At 44.0% G+C, this 14,325-nt stretch overlaps 1 protein-coding gene across 3 annotated transcripts in view; it reads left to right on the top strand.

The window, feature by feature from the left end:
- ST3GAL5 (ST3 beta-galactoside alpha-2,3-sialyltransferase 5) overlaps positions 1-13,598 on the top strand; it is a 52,425-nt gene extending 38,827 nt beyond the window's left edge. For 2 of the 3 annotated variants that reach the window (XM_002811821.5, XM_024242638.2), the window contains 4 exons: positions 4,568-4,911; positions 6,210-6,396; positions 8,219-8,377; positions 12,363-13,598. In XM_002811821.5, the coding sequence (XP_002811867.1) occupies positions 4,568-4,911; positions 6,210-6,396; positions 8,219-8,377; positions 12,363-12,611 (939 nt within the window). In that variant the 3' untranslated portion in view covers positions 12,612-13,598. Of the gene's footprint in view, positions 1-1,124; positions 1,495-4,567; positions 4,912-6,209; positions 6,397-8,218; positions 8,378-12,362 lie in introns of those variants that run through there. The other variant, XM_024242642.2, reaches the window with a different exon arrangement.
- The last annotated feature ends 727 nt before the right edge of the window (positions 13,599-14,325 follow it).

Raw genomic sequence — 14,325 nt, forward strand, 5'->3', positions numbered from 1 at the left:
ATTTTTTTTCTAACAGTTGATGGGATGAAATCTACATAAGATTTAATCCTCTGAAGCCCATTGTTTGATGACTATTAAAAACTTATGCAGCCACGCCTCTGTCACCACAATCCCGCTTTAGCACATTCCCATGGCCCAAGCGAGTTCCCCGGAGCCCCTCTGCAGTCAGTCCCCACCCTCAACCCCACCGCAGGCTGCCACCAACTGGTTGAGTTTATAGTGTAGTGTTCTTTCCATGACTTGGTTATTTAAATTTTTTTCTGCTTCTAACTGGGTAAAAGTTATAACTTAAATGTGAGTAAAATATGTCAATAACTTGACCCTCAGTTACTGTCCTTGTGTGATATCATACAAGTCTCCACACATGCCAGGTACCGGGCAAAATACTTTGGGCATCAGAGCAACCTGCGAAGAAGCGACCAGCACCAGAGTTTACAGTTGTGGGAAATGAAAGTTCCACAAGGTCACTGATGCCCCCAGATCACGCGATCCGTGGCAGAATTGAGCTCCTTCCCACATCTCATTAATGCCAGACACGAGTTTTCTTTCAATCTGAATGCTCTGCCCTGTTCCGGATTTTTAAAAAATAATAAGTGCAATAGAACATTGCCTTTTACTAAGAATTATGCCACTTACTTGTATTTCTGAGAAGGGTTGTCCTTAAAATTTCAGAGTGGAAATGAAAGTGGGGATTTTGCTGAGGAAAATTACTTTGATTGTTTTTAATACCCTTCTGTGAATTTCACATGATGTTTTTATGGCACACTGCCACAGCATTAACAATTGGCACTACCAGATGTCTACTTTGTCTTAATCGTGGGCAACCTGCAAGCTCAGCCTGGAAGATGTTAAAAACTGAAACCTTTATTTTTGTCCCTGGATTTGAGACGAACAGGAGTTCTTGCATTTTACAAGAGAGTCACCAGCTCCTGGCTTCCCAGTGAGCCTCATCTGGATGAATGCCACCCAGGCCCCAGCTGACGCCTCTGAGGCCTTCCTGGGAGCTCTGGAGTCCTCACGGCCTAGTCATACTGCTTCCTCTCTTCATTGCAGCTCCTGAAGGTGGGGCGCTCCCCTCGAGGCATTTTCTTCTGAGCTGTGAGCCACGGGCAAGCGGTGGAGAGGGAGGAGAGCAGCTGAGACAGATGCCAGTTCAACTCATTTAAAGATGTGGGACAAGCTCTGAGGAAGCCCCCAAGACAACGATATCTGGTTGTGCACCATTGAAGCAAGAACAGAAACCATCCAGAGTGGAAGACGTGGCCCATGTGGTCCTCGTGTTCTGAGTGGCTGTGAGATGGAGTTCCGTGTGAGCTCTCTACAGAAAAAGCCCTGTCTCCAGGCAGTCAGTGGAGATTTGTTAAACGAGTTGAAACAAAAAAGGACAAGGAATTGCTGTGGCTTTAGATGTTGCCAGGGCATGTAGAACACTCACTCAGGATTTACTTACTGCATCCACTGTGACTTAGGCGCAGGAGGGGTCACAGTCAGAAGGTGACTACTGAGAAATGTGCCCTACCCACAGTCTAGAAAATTAAGTTTGGGCTGGGCGCGGTGGCTCACGTCTGTAATCCCAGAACTTTGGAAGGCGGAGGCAGGTGGATCACTAGGTCAGGAGTTTGAGACCAGCCTCACCAACATGGTGAAACCCCGTCTCTACTGAAAATACAAAAAGTAGCTGGGCATGTCAGTGCACGCCTGTAATCCCAGCTACTCAGGAACCTGAGGCAGGAGAATGGCTTGAAACTGGGAGGTAGAGGTTGCAGTGAGCCGAAATTGCGCCACTGCACTCCAGCAAGGGTGACAGAGCGAGACTCTGTCTCAAAAAAAGAAAAGAAAAAAAAAGAAGAAAATTAAGTTTGAAGCCTGAAATTAACCTCTTGGTGAGAATGGAAATGGAATGAAATTTCACTCCTTTCCAGATGAAGCTTCTAAAGAGGAGACCTGGCAGCCTAGCGAGCATCCAGCTTGCTCACGCACCTCTTTCTAGTCCTGTGGCCATCAGTGAGCTTCTCCGGGTCCCTCTTGCCACTTCTCAGATGTTCCCTTCTGTCCTAGGAGATTTGTAAAACCAGACACTTGGGATATGATTCTCTAGTGGAGAGTTAGGCCTTTAGGTCTCTAAAAATTGCCATTCATGACCTTCGGGCCTAGGGTTTAGAGATGAATGTGCAGTGTGGGTGGCCGCTCTGTGTGTCCTGCTTCTACCAGCTTGGCATTAAGCACCCGGAGCATCACCTGCTGGGCAGGCGTGGCCAGGGGTGAGCCCCTCCATTCGGGAGCTCAGGGTCAAGGCGGATTCCTTGCTTGGCTTTCCTGCTGATTTCCTCATGAAGATGCCAATTCGTATTTAAACATCTGTTATCAATGGTGGTGGTTGTGTGCTGATTTCTATAGGTAGAGGCTGTTGTTTTAGGAGCCAGGTTTGCTGGGCCAGCTCAGACCTCTTACAAAGTGAAGATACTAATGATCGTCTTGCAGGGTGCCATAGTGTCGTGAGGGTGAACTGAGGCAGTGGCTATGCATGGTGTCTGCAGCAGCGTTTCTGAGGCTCCAAGAATATCAGTTCCTTTTTCAGAAATGGGGCCAGATTCTTGGGATGTAGACAGCGTTCTCTTCACGGATGCCAACAATTTATCAAAGCTATAATATATTAAGTATCTCTGTTATAATAGGATAGACGCATTCCTAAAAAAATGTGTTAAGCAAAAATCAGAAAATAAAAATAACAAGGCCTTGAGGAAAAACATAGTTGGGGTGAACATTTAAACCTATACCCCAGTAATAATCCTCACAATGATACTGACAAAGTTGAAAAGATATGTTAAATTCCTAATAATAAATATCCCAGTAAATATAGGATTACACACACACACACACACACACACACACACACACACTTCTGCCTGTGAGAAGGTAGTGAATAGGAGGAGTAATGCACGGCCAATTCCAAGGCTGCTAAATATGGAGACAAGGATAAAAAAGCACAAAGATAGGAAGAACTACCTGACAGGGGTTCTGAGGCAGCATTTGTCCAGCTGAGCCAAGAGGAAGACTGGGGTGAATGGACACGCATACCGTATTCCTCCAAGGTTGTGTTTTTGGTTTTGGTTTTGGTTTTTTGTTTGTTTGTTTGTTTGTTGAGACAGAGTCTCACTCTGTTGCCCAGCCTGGAGTGCAGTGGCACGATCTCAGCTTACTGCAAGCTCTGCCTCCCGGGTTCACACCATTCTCCTGCCTCAGCCTCCCGAGTAGCCGGGACTACAGGTGCCCGCCACCACGTGCCCGGCTAATTTTTTTTGTATTTTTAGTAGAGACGAGTTTCACTGTATTAGCCAGGATGGTCATGTTTTTGTTCTTGTTTTTGTTTTAGAGACAGGGTCTCCCTCTGTCACCCAGGCTGGAGTGCAGTGGCACAATCACGGCTCACTACAGCGTCAGCCTTCCAGGTTGAGGATCACTCGATACTCATGCCTCAGCCTCCCATGTAGCTAGGGCCACAGGTGCACACCACCACGCCTGACTCATTTTTTAAAAAAATTTTTGTATAGGTGGGGTCTCACCATGTTGCCCAGGCTAGCCTCGAACTCCTGGGCTCAAGCAATCCTCTCACCTTGGCCTCCCAAAGTGCTGAGATTATAGGTGTGACCCGCCATGCCCGCCTTTCCTCTGAGTTTTGTTGCATTCGGGCAGCTCCTGGCTGAGGCAAAACATTAAAATGCATATGGAAATGCAGGCTGGGAAAATGCTTTGAAACCAATGCAATTTCTATGTTAAGGGGACGTTCCCTGATTCTTTCAGGTAATTTGCATTCTAGACTGTAACATTCTGTACCTCAACTGATAAATAAGCCTGTTTGTCATCCTGCTAGATGAGAACCTGATATATGAAACCTTTTTTTTTAATCGTGGTTAAAAAAAACATAAAATTTACCATCATAATTATTTTTAAATGTACCATTTGGCAGCATTAAGTATATTTAAACTCTTGTGAAACAAATTTCTAGAATGTTTTCATCTTGCAAAACTGAAACTCTGTACCCATTAAACAACTCCCCTTTTCTCCCTCTCTTCAACCCTGGTAACCACCATTCCTTCCTGTTTTTATGAATTTGACTACTTTAGATACCTCATATAAGTCAGGTCATACAGTATTTGTCTCTTTGTGACTGGCTTCACTTAGCATAATGTCCTCAAAGTTTAACTATGTTGTAGCATGTATCAGAATTTTATGAAACATGAAGTCTTAAACACCCCAAAGTACATTTTCACCCCAAATGTATTTGAACAGTGTTACGCTGGGGGTGGGAGGTGGGAGTCCTTCTTGCTTTGCCTGTGCAATGAAATGAATACCCTGCTGTGTTTATCTCCTTGTCATGTGATTCTCCCAGGTTGTTTCTTCAAGTTTCTGAGCCAAACTTAACTCTAAAAAGCAAATATTCTGTGTTAAAAGACAGTAATCAACACGGGAGCTACATCAGACATCATAGGACAAATTGTCATCTAGAAGAGTATATTTTTAATGCAGGAGAGTTTTTAAAACCCAGATTGGTGTGATTTCATTCCAGAGAGCTCAGAAATATGCTCAGCAAGTCTTGCAGAAGGAATGTCGTCCCAAGTTTGCCAAGACATCAATGGCACTGTTATTTGAGCACAGGTATAGCGTGGACTTACTCCCTTTTGTGCGGAAGGCCCCCAAAGACAGTGAAGCTGAGTCCAAGTACGATCCTCCTTTTGGGTTCCGGAAGTTCTCCAGTAAAGTCCAGAACCTCTTGGAGCTCTTGCCAGAGCACGACCTCCCTGAACACTTGAAAGCCAAGACCTGTCGGCGCTGTGTGGTTATTGGAAGCGGAGGAATACTGCACGGATTAGAACTGGGCCACACCCTGAACCAGTTCGATGTTGTGATAAGGTACATTGGTTTTTTTTTTGTTTGTTTACTTATTTTTATTGTTTTTATTTTATTTTATTTTTTGAGGCAGGGTCTCACTCCTGTCATCCAGGCTGGAGTGCAGTGGTGTGATCTCGGCTCACTGCAGCCTCAACTTCCCAGGCTCAGGAGATCCTCCCACCGCAGCCTCCCTAGTAGCTGGGAGCCCAGGCACACACCATGCATGGCTAATTTTTTATATTTTTAGTAGAGATGGGGTTTCTCTGAATTGCCCAGACTGGGGTACATCGCTTTTAAAACCCACCTTTCTCCTCTAGAACTCAGTGCACTGCTCTTGGTCAGTGTGGCTCCAGGAACAGTGAGGGACGCAGGAAGCTCTTCACAGTCCCTGCCCTCAAGGGACTTACTGTTTGAGAAGTTGAAACAAAAACACAAAATGGTTGGATGCTCCAAACTGTCGTACTGACCCTAAGTTGGAGGAGCATGCTGCCGGTACAGTACGTGGCAGAACCTTGTCAGAGGAAGTGAGGTTTGGAAAGTGGGTAGATTCAAGTAAAACAGCAAAGGACCACAACTGCCAGACAGGGGCAAGAAGAGGACACAGAAAGAGACTTGAGTCAATGAGGGGCCTGGCTTCTGGAGAAGGGACTTGGGGCTAGTGAGTCCTGGAAGGCAGTGCTGGCTGGGACATGGAAGGCACACAGAGAAATTCAGACTCACCATGATAGCCAATAGGCAGTCATCCTAGATTCTTTTTTGGTTTCACTGTTTAAAAATTGTTTTCTGGCCAGGCGCAGTGGCTCATGCCTATAATGCCAGCACTTTGGGAGGCCAAGGCAGGAGGCTCACGTGAGCTCAGGAGTTCAATTGAGGCCAGCCTGGGCAACATAGAGACAACTTGTCTCTACAAAAAATCAAAAAGTCAGCCAGGCATGGTGGACTAGATTTTCCCTTCTGATTCCTTTTTTGAAATTCTGGCAAGAACTAATATCTGAGCACAATGGGAAATTTCTGAGGATATTTTACTGGCACCCAGAGAAAGTCCCAAATGTAATATGCTTAGATTGAGTGAAAATATTAGGGCTAGATGAAATTGCTTGACATTCAGGGATTAGATACAAGTGTTCGCTCAAGGACTAAAGGCTGCATTCCTCGAAATCCTAGAAAGACAGAGCTGGGAGGGGAGATGAGGCTGCAAACCATGTACTCATTCTTAGTCATAAGAAGACGTGGAGGACATGACATGGATACTGCCTGGTGTACAGAGATGGCTGATGGCCTGCTTTGTCAGTGTGTCTTTGTCCTTTTTATTTAAATAGGTTAAACAGTGCACCAGTCGAGGGATATTCAGAACATGTTGGAAATAAAACTACTATAAGGATGACTTATCCAGAGGGCGCACCACTGTCTGACCTTGAATATTATTCCAATGACTTGTTTGTTGCTGTTTTATTTAAGAGTGTTGATTTCAACTGGCTTCAAGCAATGGTAAAAAATGAAACCCTGGTAAGCACTAATACTTCTATTAAATCTGCCTTAGTGAAAAGTGAAGGAGTCTTACTTAGTTGTAATTATAGCCTTTTATTTTTAAACACACAGAGCAGAATGCATACTTTTGTGTTGTCTTTCAAATTATGATCACTCTCTTTATAGAAACCCCTCAGCAATTCTTTTTTTTGGGGATGAAGTCTCATTCTGTTGTCCAGGCTAGAGGACTGGAGTGCAGTGGTGCAGTCTTGGCTCTCTGCAGCCTCCACATCCCAGGTTCAAGCGATTCTCCTGCCTCAGCCTCCCGAGTAGCTGGGATTACAGGCGCCTGCCACCATGCCCAGTTAATTTTTGTATTTTTAATAGAGATGGGGTTTCACCATGTTGGCCAGGCTGGTCTCGAACTCCTGACCTCAGGAGATCCACCTGCCTCAGCCTCCAAAAGTGCTGGGATTACAAACATGAGCCACTGCACCTGGCCCTCTTCCAGTGGTTCTTGTACATGGGCAGGTTGGAGAATTCCTGGTAGAGACAGTGATGAGGGTGTTTATAATTTAAACTGAACAAATACTAGGAGCTTGTGGGAGATGGTTGGGTGCGGTCTCAGCACCGGCACTTCCTTGGTGCTTTTGATTTCATGGGTGAAATTTCACACTCCTAAGAGACAAATGAAACCCTGCCCACCCAGTTGAAATCGTAAAGTACCATACAGTGGGGATATTTTTCCTTTTGGTGGCGGGAGTGGAATGAGATGGTTATAAAGAGGCCCTGCTGCAGTTGTGTCAATCCAGGAGTGGGTGCTTTCCTCCTGTGTCTGTGTACAGCTGTGCACTCTGCATGGATGGGCCAGACCTAATTAAGAGTCACATGAAAATGGTGATCATTACTTAATGGGAATATCCAGATTGTGACCAAAATTGCTGTTACTGAGGTTGTTCACCCACCTTGTTCTCCAGACATGAACTTGCATAGCTTTTGGCTAGTTCCAGAAATTAGATTTACTTAGATGGATATAAGCCTTTTTGAGGATATTCAAAAGAATATAAAAATCAAGGAATACTCTAAAGAGCTCCAAAAATGCTTTGGTCAGTGGTTCCCTTGTTGGAATAAATTCATGGCATTCCAGAAGGGCAGCTATGGAGGAGATGGCCCTCACTTGGTCATATTCCTTTTGTCTTTATTGGTCACATTACTTTATAGTCTCACCCATTATATTCAAATACATTTCAGAGGTCAATTGTCGAGGAGTGTGTGCACATGTATAGACATATGCACAAACTAGCTGTCTGTGAAACTAATGGGACGTATTCAACTTTTCACGTAAACTCCATGTGATGACAAATTTGTATTTCCAAAGCTGATTCTATATCAGTCATCATGGTCTTCTGGATTTTCTACTGGGCAGAAGTTCTAGTTGGAAGATGAAGCATATATGGAATGACTTCATGGGACTAGGAAATAAAGTAAGTGGGAGAGGATACAAGGTGAGGGCAGTTATAGCACTTAATAGCCTTAAATTGGACCTATTCGCTTGGGCTTCTCTGGACAAAATGATAGCTTTAGCACCATTGAGGAATGTCTACCTCAAACAAATACAAGCTGGTTCTGCAATTCCTCTCTTTGTCCAGTGCCACCTGTATGAAGTGGCTATTTTAGAGTTACTTTTTTGAGTTCAAGTGCTGGATTTGCGTAGCTTTTGCAATCTATAGGAGTAGATTGCTTCAGAAGGCAGTGCACAGGGCCACATGGGGTCATACCCACAGCCTTGGTCTGATGAGTGGGAATGCTTTCTCCCCTCCCCTAAAAGGATGACTAACAACTGTTTGCTTGCTTTCCTTAGCCGTTCTGGGTACGACTCTTCTTTTGGAAGCAGGTGGCAGAAAAAATCCCACTGCAGCCAAAACATTTCAGGATTTTGAATCCAGTTATCATCAAAGAGACTGCCTTTGACATCCTTCAGTACTCAGAGCCTCAGTCAAGGTTCTGGGGCCGAGATAAGGTATTTTTGTTGCTACTCAAAGTTAATCATCCCCTGTTTGAGGGGAGATGTGTACAAATTTCACTTTGGCTCAACTGTATACCCAGAAGCATCTCCAGTGGAGAAACCCAGCCTGTGATTAGATGCTCCATGTGTGTTTACCACTTTGCACTTGGCTGCAGGGCTCCTCATTGTTTAATTGGCCTTCTCTCCAGTGACTCTTCTCTTTAGTGTAGGCAGCACATTAACACTTGAATCACTGAGATACTATTTAAGGTATCCAGGACTCCATAAAACTACAGGACACTGAAAGGCACTTTCGTGATCTGAAAAGTTATTTACATTTTATTTTTTAATTTTTTAAAAATTAAAAAGCCTTGTACCCCAGAGAAAAGTCATATTTACATTTTCACTCTGTGGGCCACTCAGGTGAGAATTGATTTTTATCATTACTTTGTAGGTGATAGTTATAAAAGTTAATCCTCAAGAACAGTGTTTTTCAGTTAATGCCTGGGTCTCATCTCAGACATTCTAATGGTTTTGTGTTTTAAGATTTTCTAAATTCCCTAGACGATTTTTATTTTGCAGCCTAATTTGGGAACTTTGTGCTCTAGGCTGTTTATTGCAGTAGAGATTCTTTACCTGCAATTAGCAAGTGCTGCCACCAGGGGTGTGGGGGTGTGCGTGCCTTTATTACTTGCGGCTTCTTAATCTGAATAACTTGACTTGTGTCTTTAAAACTTAAGACCTGTGTGGAAATTATCACATGTACAATGAGAGTAAACACTCTCAGAATACAAAGAGCTCTTATTAAATCAAAAAGAAAAAGATGAACCAATAGAAAATGGGCAAAGAATAGGAATAGACATTTCACAAAAGAAGAATTAAAATAGCCAAAGAATACATGTAAAAATGTTCAACTTTACCAATAATCAAATAAAAGCAAATTAGAGCCACAATACTATTTTTGCCCACTTTCTTAGCAAAGACTTAAAAGTTTGATAATGTCCTTGTTTGGCAGGAAGGTAGGTAGAATGATCAGCTGGCACTTTTTCTGGAGGATATTTTGGCAATATTAAACCATTTTGAATATGAATCATCTCTGACCCACCAATTTTACACTAAAAACATTATTACAAGGAAATTAGAGAAATTTGCAAAGATGGATATTCTAGGATATACACTATAACATTAACAGCAGAGGACTAAAAACAGCCTAAATGTTCATTATTATGGGATTGTTTAAACAAATTATGATAAAGTCAATGCAGTATTGTCTGTTAAGGATGAAAAAGTTAGGAAAACACCTCCATAGTATATTAAGTGAGAAAATAAAGATACAAAACACTAGGCTGGGCGCGGTTGCAGACGCCTGTAATCCCAGCACTTTGGGAGGCTGAGGCGGGCAGATCACCTGAGGTCAGAAGTTCGAGACCAGCCTGACCAACATGGAGAAACCCCGTCTCTACTAAAAATAAAATTAGCCAGGCGTGGTGGCACGTGCCTGTAATCTCAGCTACTTGGGAGGCTGAGGCAGGAAAATCGCTTGAACCTGGGAGGCGGAGGTTGCAATGAGCTGAGATCGCCCCATTGCACTCCAGCCTGGGCAACAAGAGTGAAACTCCATCTAAAAAAAAAAAGATACAGAACACTTTAACAATAAAAGTATGTGTTTAGTATAAAAGCTTGGAAATAGACACCAGCCTGTGAAGAATGCCCTTCTTCAGAGGGGAAGTCTGTAGAAGACTTCTACTTTCTGCTTTATAATCTGTCTATTAGTTGAACTGAATATTTGCCTATTTTTATAATTGATAAAATGGCATTTTTCTTTTGGATAAAAACAGTAACTTAAAAGAGGACTTCTGATCTAAAATTGCAGTATCAGAAACTTCCTCATGTATATGTCCTTCCAGCAGATGAAGAAGCCCGTTGAGCAATAGGAAATGTGATCTCAAAGGGCATGCTATAGAGATAACGTGCTTTGGGGAGTTTTTCATCGGTTTTTTAGTTCTCTCCATATATCACCCCAATGGACAGTTGATTTCACACACTCCTTCCACAAACATTGAATATTCCCTGTGTGACAAGATGGTCACTGGGGGTACATGGTTGGAGAAGACAGAATAACGCCTAGAGCCCTGGCTAAACAGGAGGAAAGTGTCCTTTGTGTTAATTTCTCTTGGTTTCTATTTCCAAGCATGCAGAATGGCTGTTGAGTTCCTTTTTAACAGGTGAGGTTGACTTTGAGAGGTAGATGCATCAAGGAGCAGGAAGCAGATTTTAACAAATGATGGCTTCAGTAGATGTTCCCTAATCCCACCTGAATCTGTGAACTCTGGAGGGTCCACTGTTGTTCCACTTTACAAAAAAGAAGAGTTATATTTATGGCAGCCACAAGCTCAACTAAGATGAATGAAAAGGGAGGCAAATTTTCACATGAAAAACTATACAAAAGGATGCTAATAGAGTATTAGTAGATTGGTGGCAGCCTTCGAGGAGGCCTAGTGAGCTGCAGGGCCTTCTGTATTCCTCCCTGTCCTGTGTACTGTTTTTACCCAAGACTGGCATGGAGATCCAGAAAGCACGATGCCAGATTTGCACATTCCCGGAGGCATGACAAGATGCCAGACATGAGGAGGAAGTGGGGACACCATCAGAATCTAGAAAGGTTTAGACAATGGAGATTCTAGGCCAAGGTCAGTAGGATACATTTTTAAAGGAGCAAATGTGAAAATATTTAATTCAGGACTAAAAATGTACTTGCGGCTGGGCATGGTGGCCCATGGCTGTAATCCCAACACTTTGGGAGGTCAGGACGGGAGGATTGCTTGAGCCCAGGAGTTTGAGACCAGCCTGGGCAACATGGTGAAACCCTATTTCTATAAAAAATACAAAAAGTAGCCGGGCATGGTGGCACATGCCTGTAGTCCCAGCGACTCAGGAAGCTGAGGTGGGAGGATCACTTGAGCCTGTGAAGGTTGAGGCTGCAGTGAGCCGTGATCGTGCCACTGTACCCCAACCTGGGCAACAGAGTGAGACCGACCCTGTCTCAGAAAAAACAAAATTTACTTGCCCAAACAGAGGGTGGGAAGAAACTGGCTTAGCAGCTCTACATAGGCAAATGGCCTGGAAGTGCTTTTTGCCAGCAAAGCCAATGGAGCCCTTAAGTGGGATGTAGCTGCCGGTGTATGAACGCAGTCTTCTGCAGTGAGAACTGAGAATCCTCTGTTCTCAGGAAGGGATGGGCTCCAGAAACTGTGCCCTAGGAAGAACTGTGGAAGGTCCTGTGGCCACCTATCCCAGAGCAGACCTCATAGACATTTGTCCTTGAGAGAGGAAGTAGGCTTTTTTTCTTTTTTTTTTTTTTTTTTTTTAATGATTCTGGGCATCACATATAGGAAGGACCAGTGGGGTAGACATTTTAGAAGGAATACCTTTTTTTTTTTTTTTTTTTTTTTGAGACAGAGTCTTGCTCTGTCGCCAGGCTGGAGTGCAGTGGCTCGATCTCAGCTCACTGCAACCTCCGCGTCCCGCGTTCAGGCGATTCTCCTGCCTCAGCCTCCTGAGTAGCTGGGACTACAGGCGTGCGCCACCATGCCCGGCTAAATTTTGTATGTTTGGTAGAGACAGGGTTTCACCATATTGGCCAGTCTGGTCTCGAACTCTTGACGTCGTGATCCGCCCACCTCGGCCTCCCAAAGTGCTGGGATTACAGGCGTCAGCCACCGCACCCGGCCTAGAAGGAATACCTTTTAACTTGGTGTAAGAATTGTCAGGCTGCCCCTTGAAAGTGTGTGAACATCACAGACCATGTTTTAGAGCCTAGATTCCTGACTTAAATGGAGAGTTGGATTCTAAAGTTCATGATATATAAAATTATGTGATGTATGAAATTGCAGCCCCCAATATAGCTTTCATGACTCTGCATAGCATGTATAATACCAGCAAAATGGTGACTTGCGCTAAAATTTTTTTTTACTTTTTGGTCTTCTTTTCCCTTTCTCAGAACGTCCCCACAATCGGTGTCATTGCCGTTGTCTTAGCCACACACCTGTGCGATGAAGTCAGTTTGGCAGGTTTTGGATATGACCTCAATCAACCCAGAACACCTTTGCACTACTTCGACAATCAGTGCATGGCTGCTATGAACTTTCAGACCATGCATAATGTGACAACGGAAACCAAGTTCCTCTTAAAGCTGGTCAAAGAGGGAGTGGTGAAAGACCTCAGCGGAGGCATTCATTGTGAATTTTGAACACAGAAAACCTCAGTTGAAAATGCAACTCTAACTCTGAGGGCTGTTTTTGACAGCCTTCTTGATGTATTTCTCCATCCTGCAAATACTTTGAAGTGCAGCTGATGTTTTTAACTTTTAATTTAAAAACACAAAAAAAACTTTAGCTCTTCCCACTTTTTTTTCCTATTTATTTGAGGTCAGTGTTTGTTTTTGCACACCATTTTGTAAATGAAACTTAAGAATTGGAAAGACTTCTCAAAGAGAATTGTATGTAATGATGTTGTATTGATTTTTAAGAAAGTAATTTAATTTGTAAAACTTCTGTTCGTTTACACTGCACATTGAATACAGATAACTAATTGGAAGGAAAGGGGAGGTCACTCTTTTGATGGTGGCCCTGAGCCTCATTCTGGTTCCCTGCTGGGCTGCTTGGTGTGACCCACGGAGGATCCACTCCCAGGATGACGTGCTCCATAGCTATGCTGCTGAAACAGGGTCTGCAACGCAGCGGCGTGAGGCCTGGGCTGGTCGGAGAAGGTCACAGCCGTTCTCTGTTGGTCTGCCTTCTGCCGAAAGACTCGAGAACCAACCAGGGAAGCTGTCCTGGAGGTCCCTGGTCGGGGAGGGACATAGAATCTGTGTCCTCTGACAACTGTGAAACCACCCTGGGCTGCAGAAACCACAGTCTTCCCAGCAATTATTACAATTCTTGAATTCCTTGGGGATTTTTTACTGCTCTTTCAAAGCACTTAAGTGTTAGATCTAACATGTTCCAGTGTCTGTCTGAGGTGACTTAAAAAATCAGAACAAAACTATTATCCAGAGTCATGGGAGAGTACACCCTTTCCAGGAATAATGTTTTGGGAAATACTGAAATGAAATCTTCCCAGTATTATAAATTGTGTATTTAAAAAAAAGAAACTTTTCTGAATGCCTACCTGGCGGTGTATACCAGGCAGTGTGCCAGTTTAAAAAGATGAAAAAGAATAAAAACTTTTGAGGAGCTCTCGTAGTCTGGTTAATTTGGGTGCTTATGTCTATGAATCTACCCAAAACCTCCTTCTTGGATGCTGCTGCTAGGTGGAGACCTCTGTGTGGATGCCAGTAGTCAGGGACAGAGAATTAAGGCGCCTGGTCCTGCCAGCTGCTTGAGTCCAGACAACTGTGAACCCTTCTGGAGAGATGCTGGGTGTCGGTGGCTTCCTCCCCGAGGACAGGCTGCCCCTAGCTTCTGTCTCTTAATGGCTCTAGCCTCTGATATCGGAAGATCTGCTACTCTGTTCCCAGCCTGCCCCAGACTCGGCTGCCGCCATCGCTGTTCTCCACTCTGTGGCTGCTCTTGTCACTAATGCTACCTCCTTCCACTTTCCCTTCCTGCAACTGCTTGTGCAGCCCCAGTGCAGCCTTGGCCCCCAGCCCATTCCAACGTCTTCCCATCTCCCTCCTCCTCACCATATGCAGGGCCAGGAGTCAGATCATAGCATTCAAAGCAGAGTCCCTTCAGTCTCCAGGGGTCTGGGATCCAGCTCAGAGTGGCCAGGAGAGCAAAAGTCATACTTCTCTGGTTTTGTGTCTTTACAAATAATTTTGTATGAATTTTATTTCCTACTCTATAAGCTACTGCTTGTTTAAGAGAAAATGTTTTAAGATTATCACCCATCAAATGAGTTTAGAAAATCTGAGACTCTGGAAGATGGTCCACAGCTCCCTTGTGGCTCAGGTGGGGCTGGGC

The sequence above is a fragment of the Pongo abelii genome, chromosome 12, assembly GCF_028885655.2.
Source record: "Pongo abelii isolate AG06213 chromosome 12, NHGRI_mPonAbe1-v2.0_pri, whole genome shotgun sequence".
NCBI classification, from domain to species: Eukaryota; Metazoa; Chordata; class Mammalia; order Primates; family Hominidae; genus Pongo; species Pongo abelii.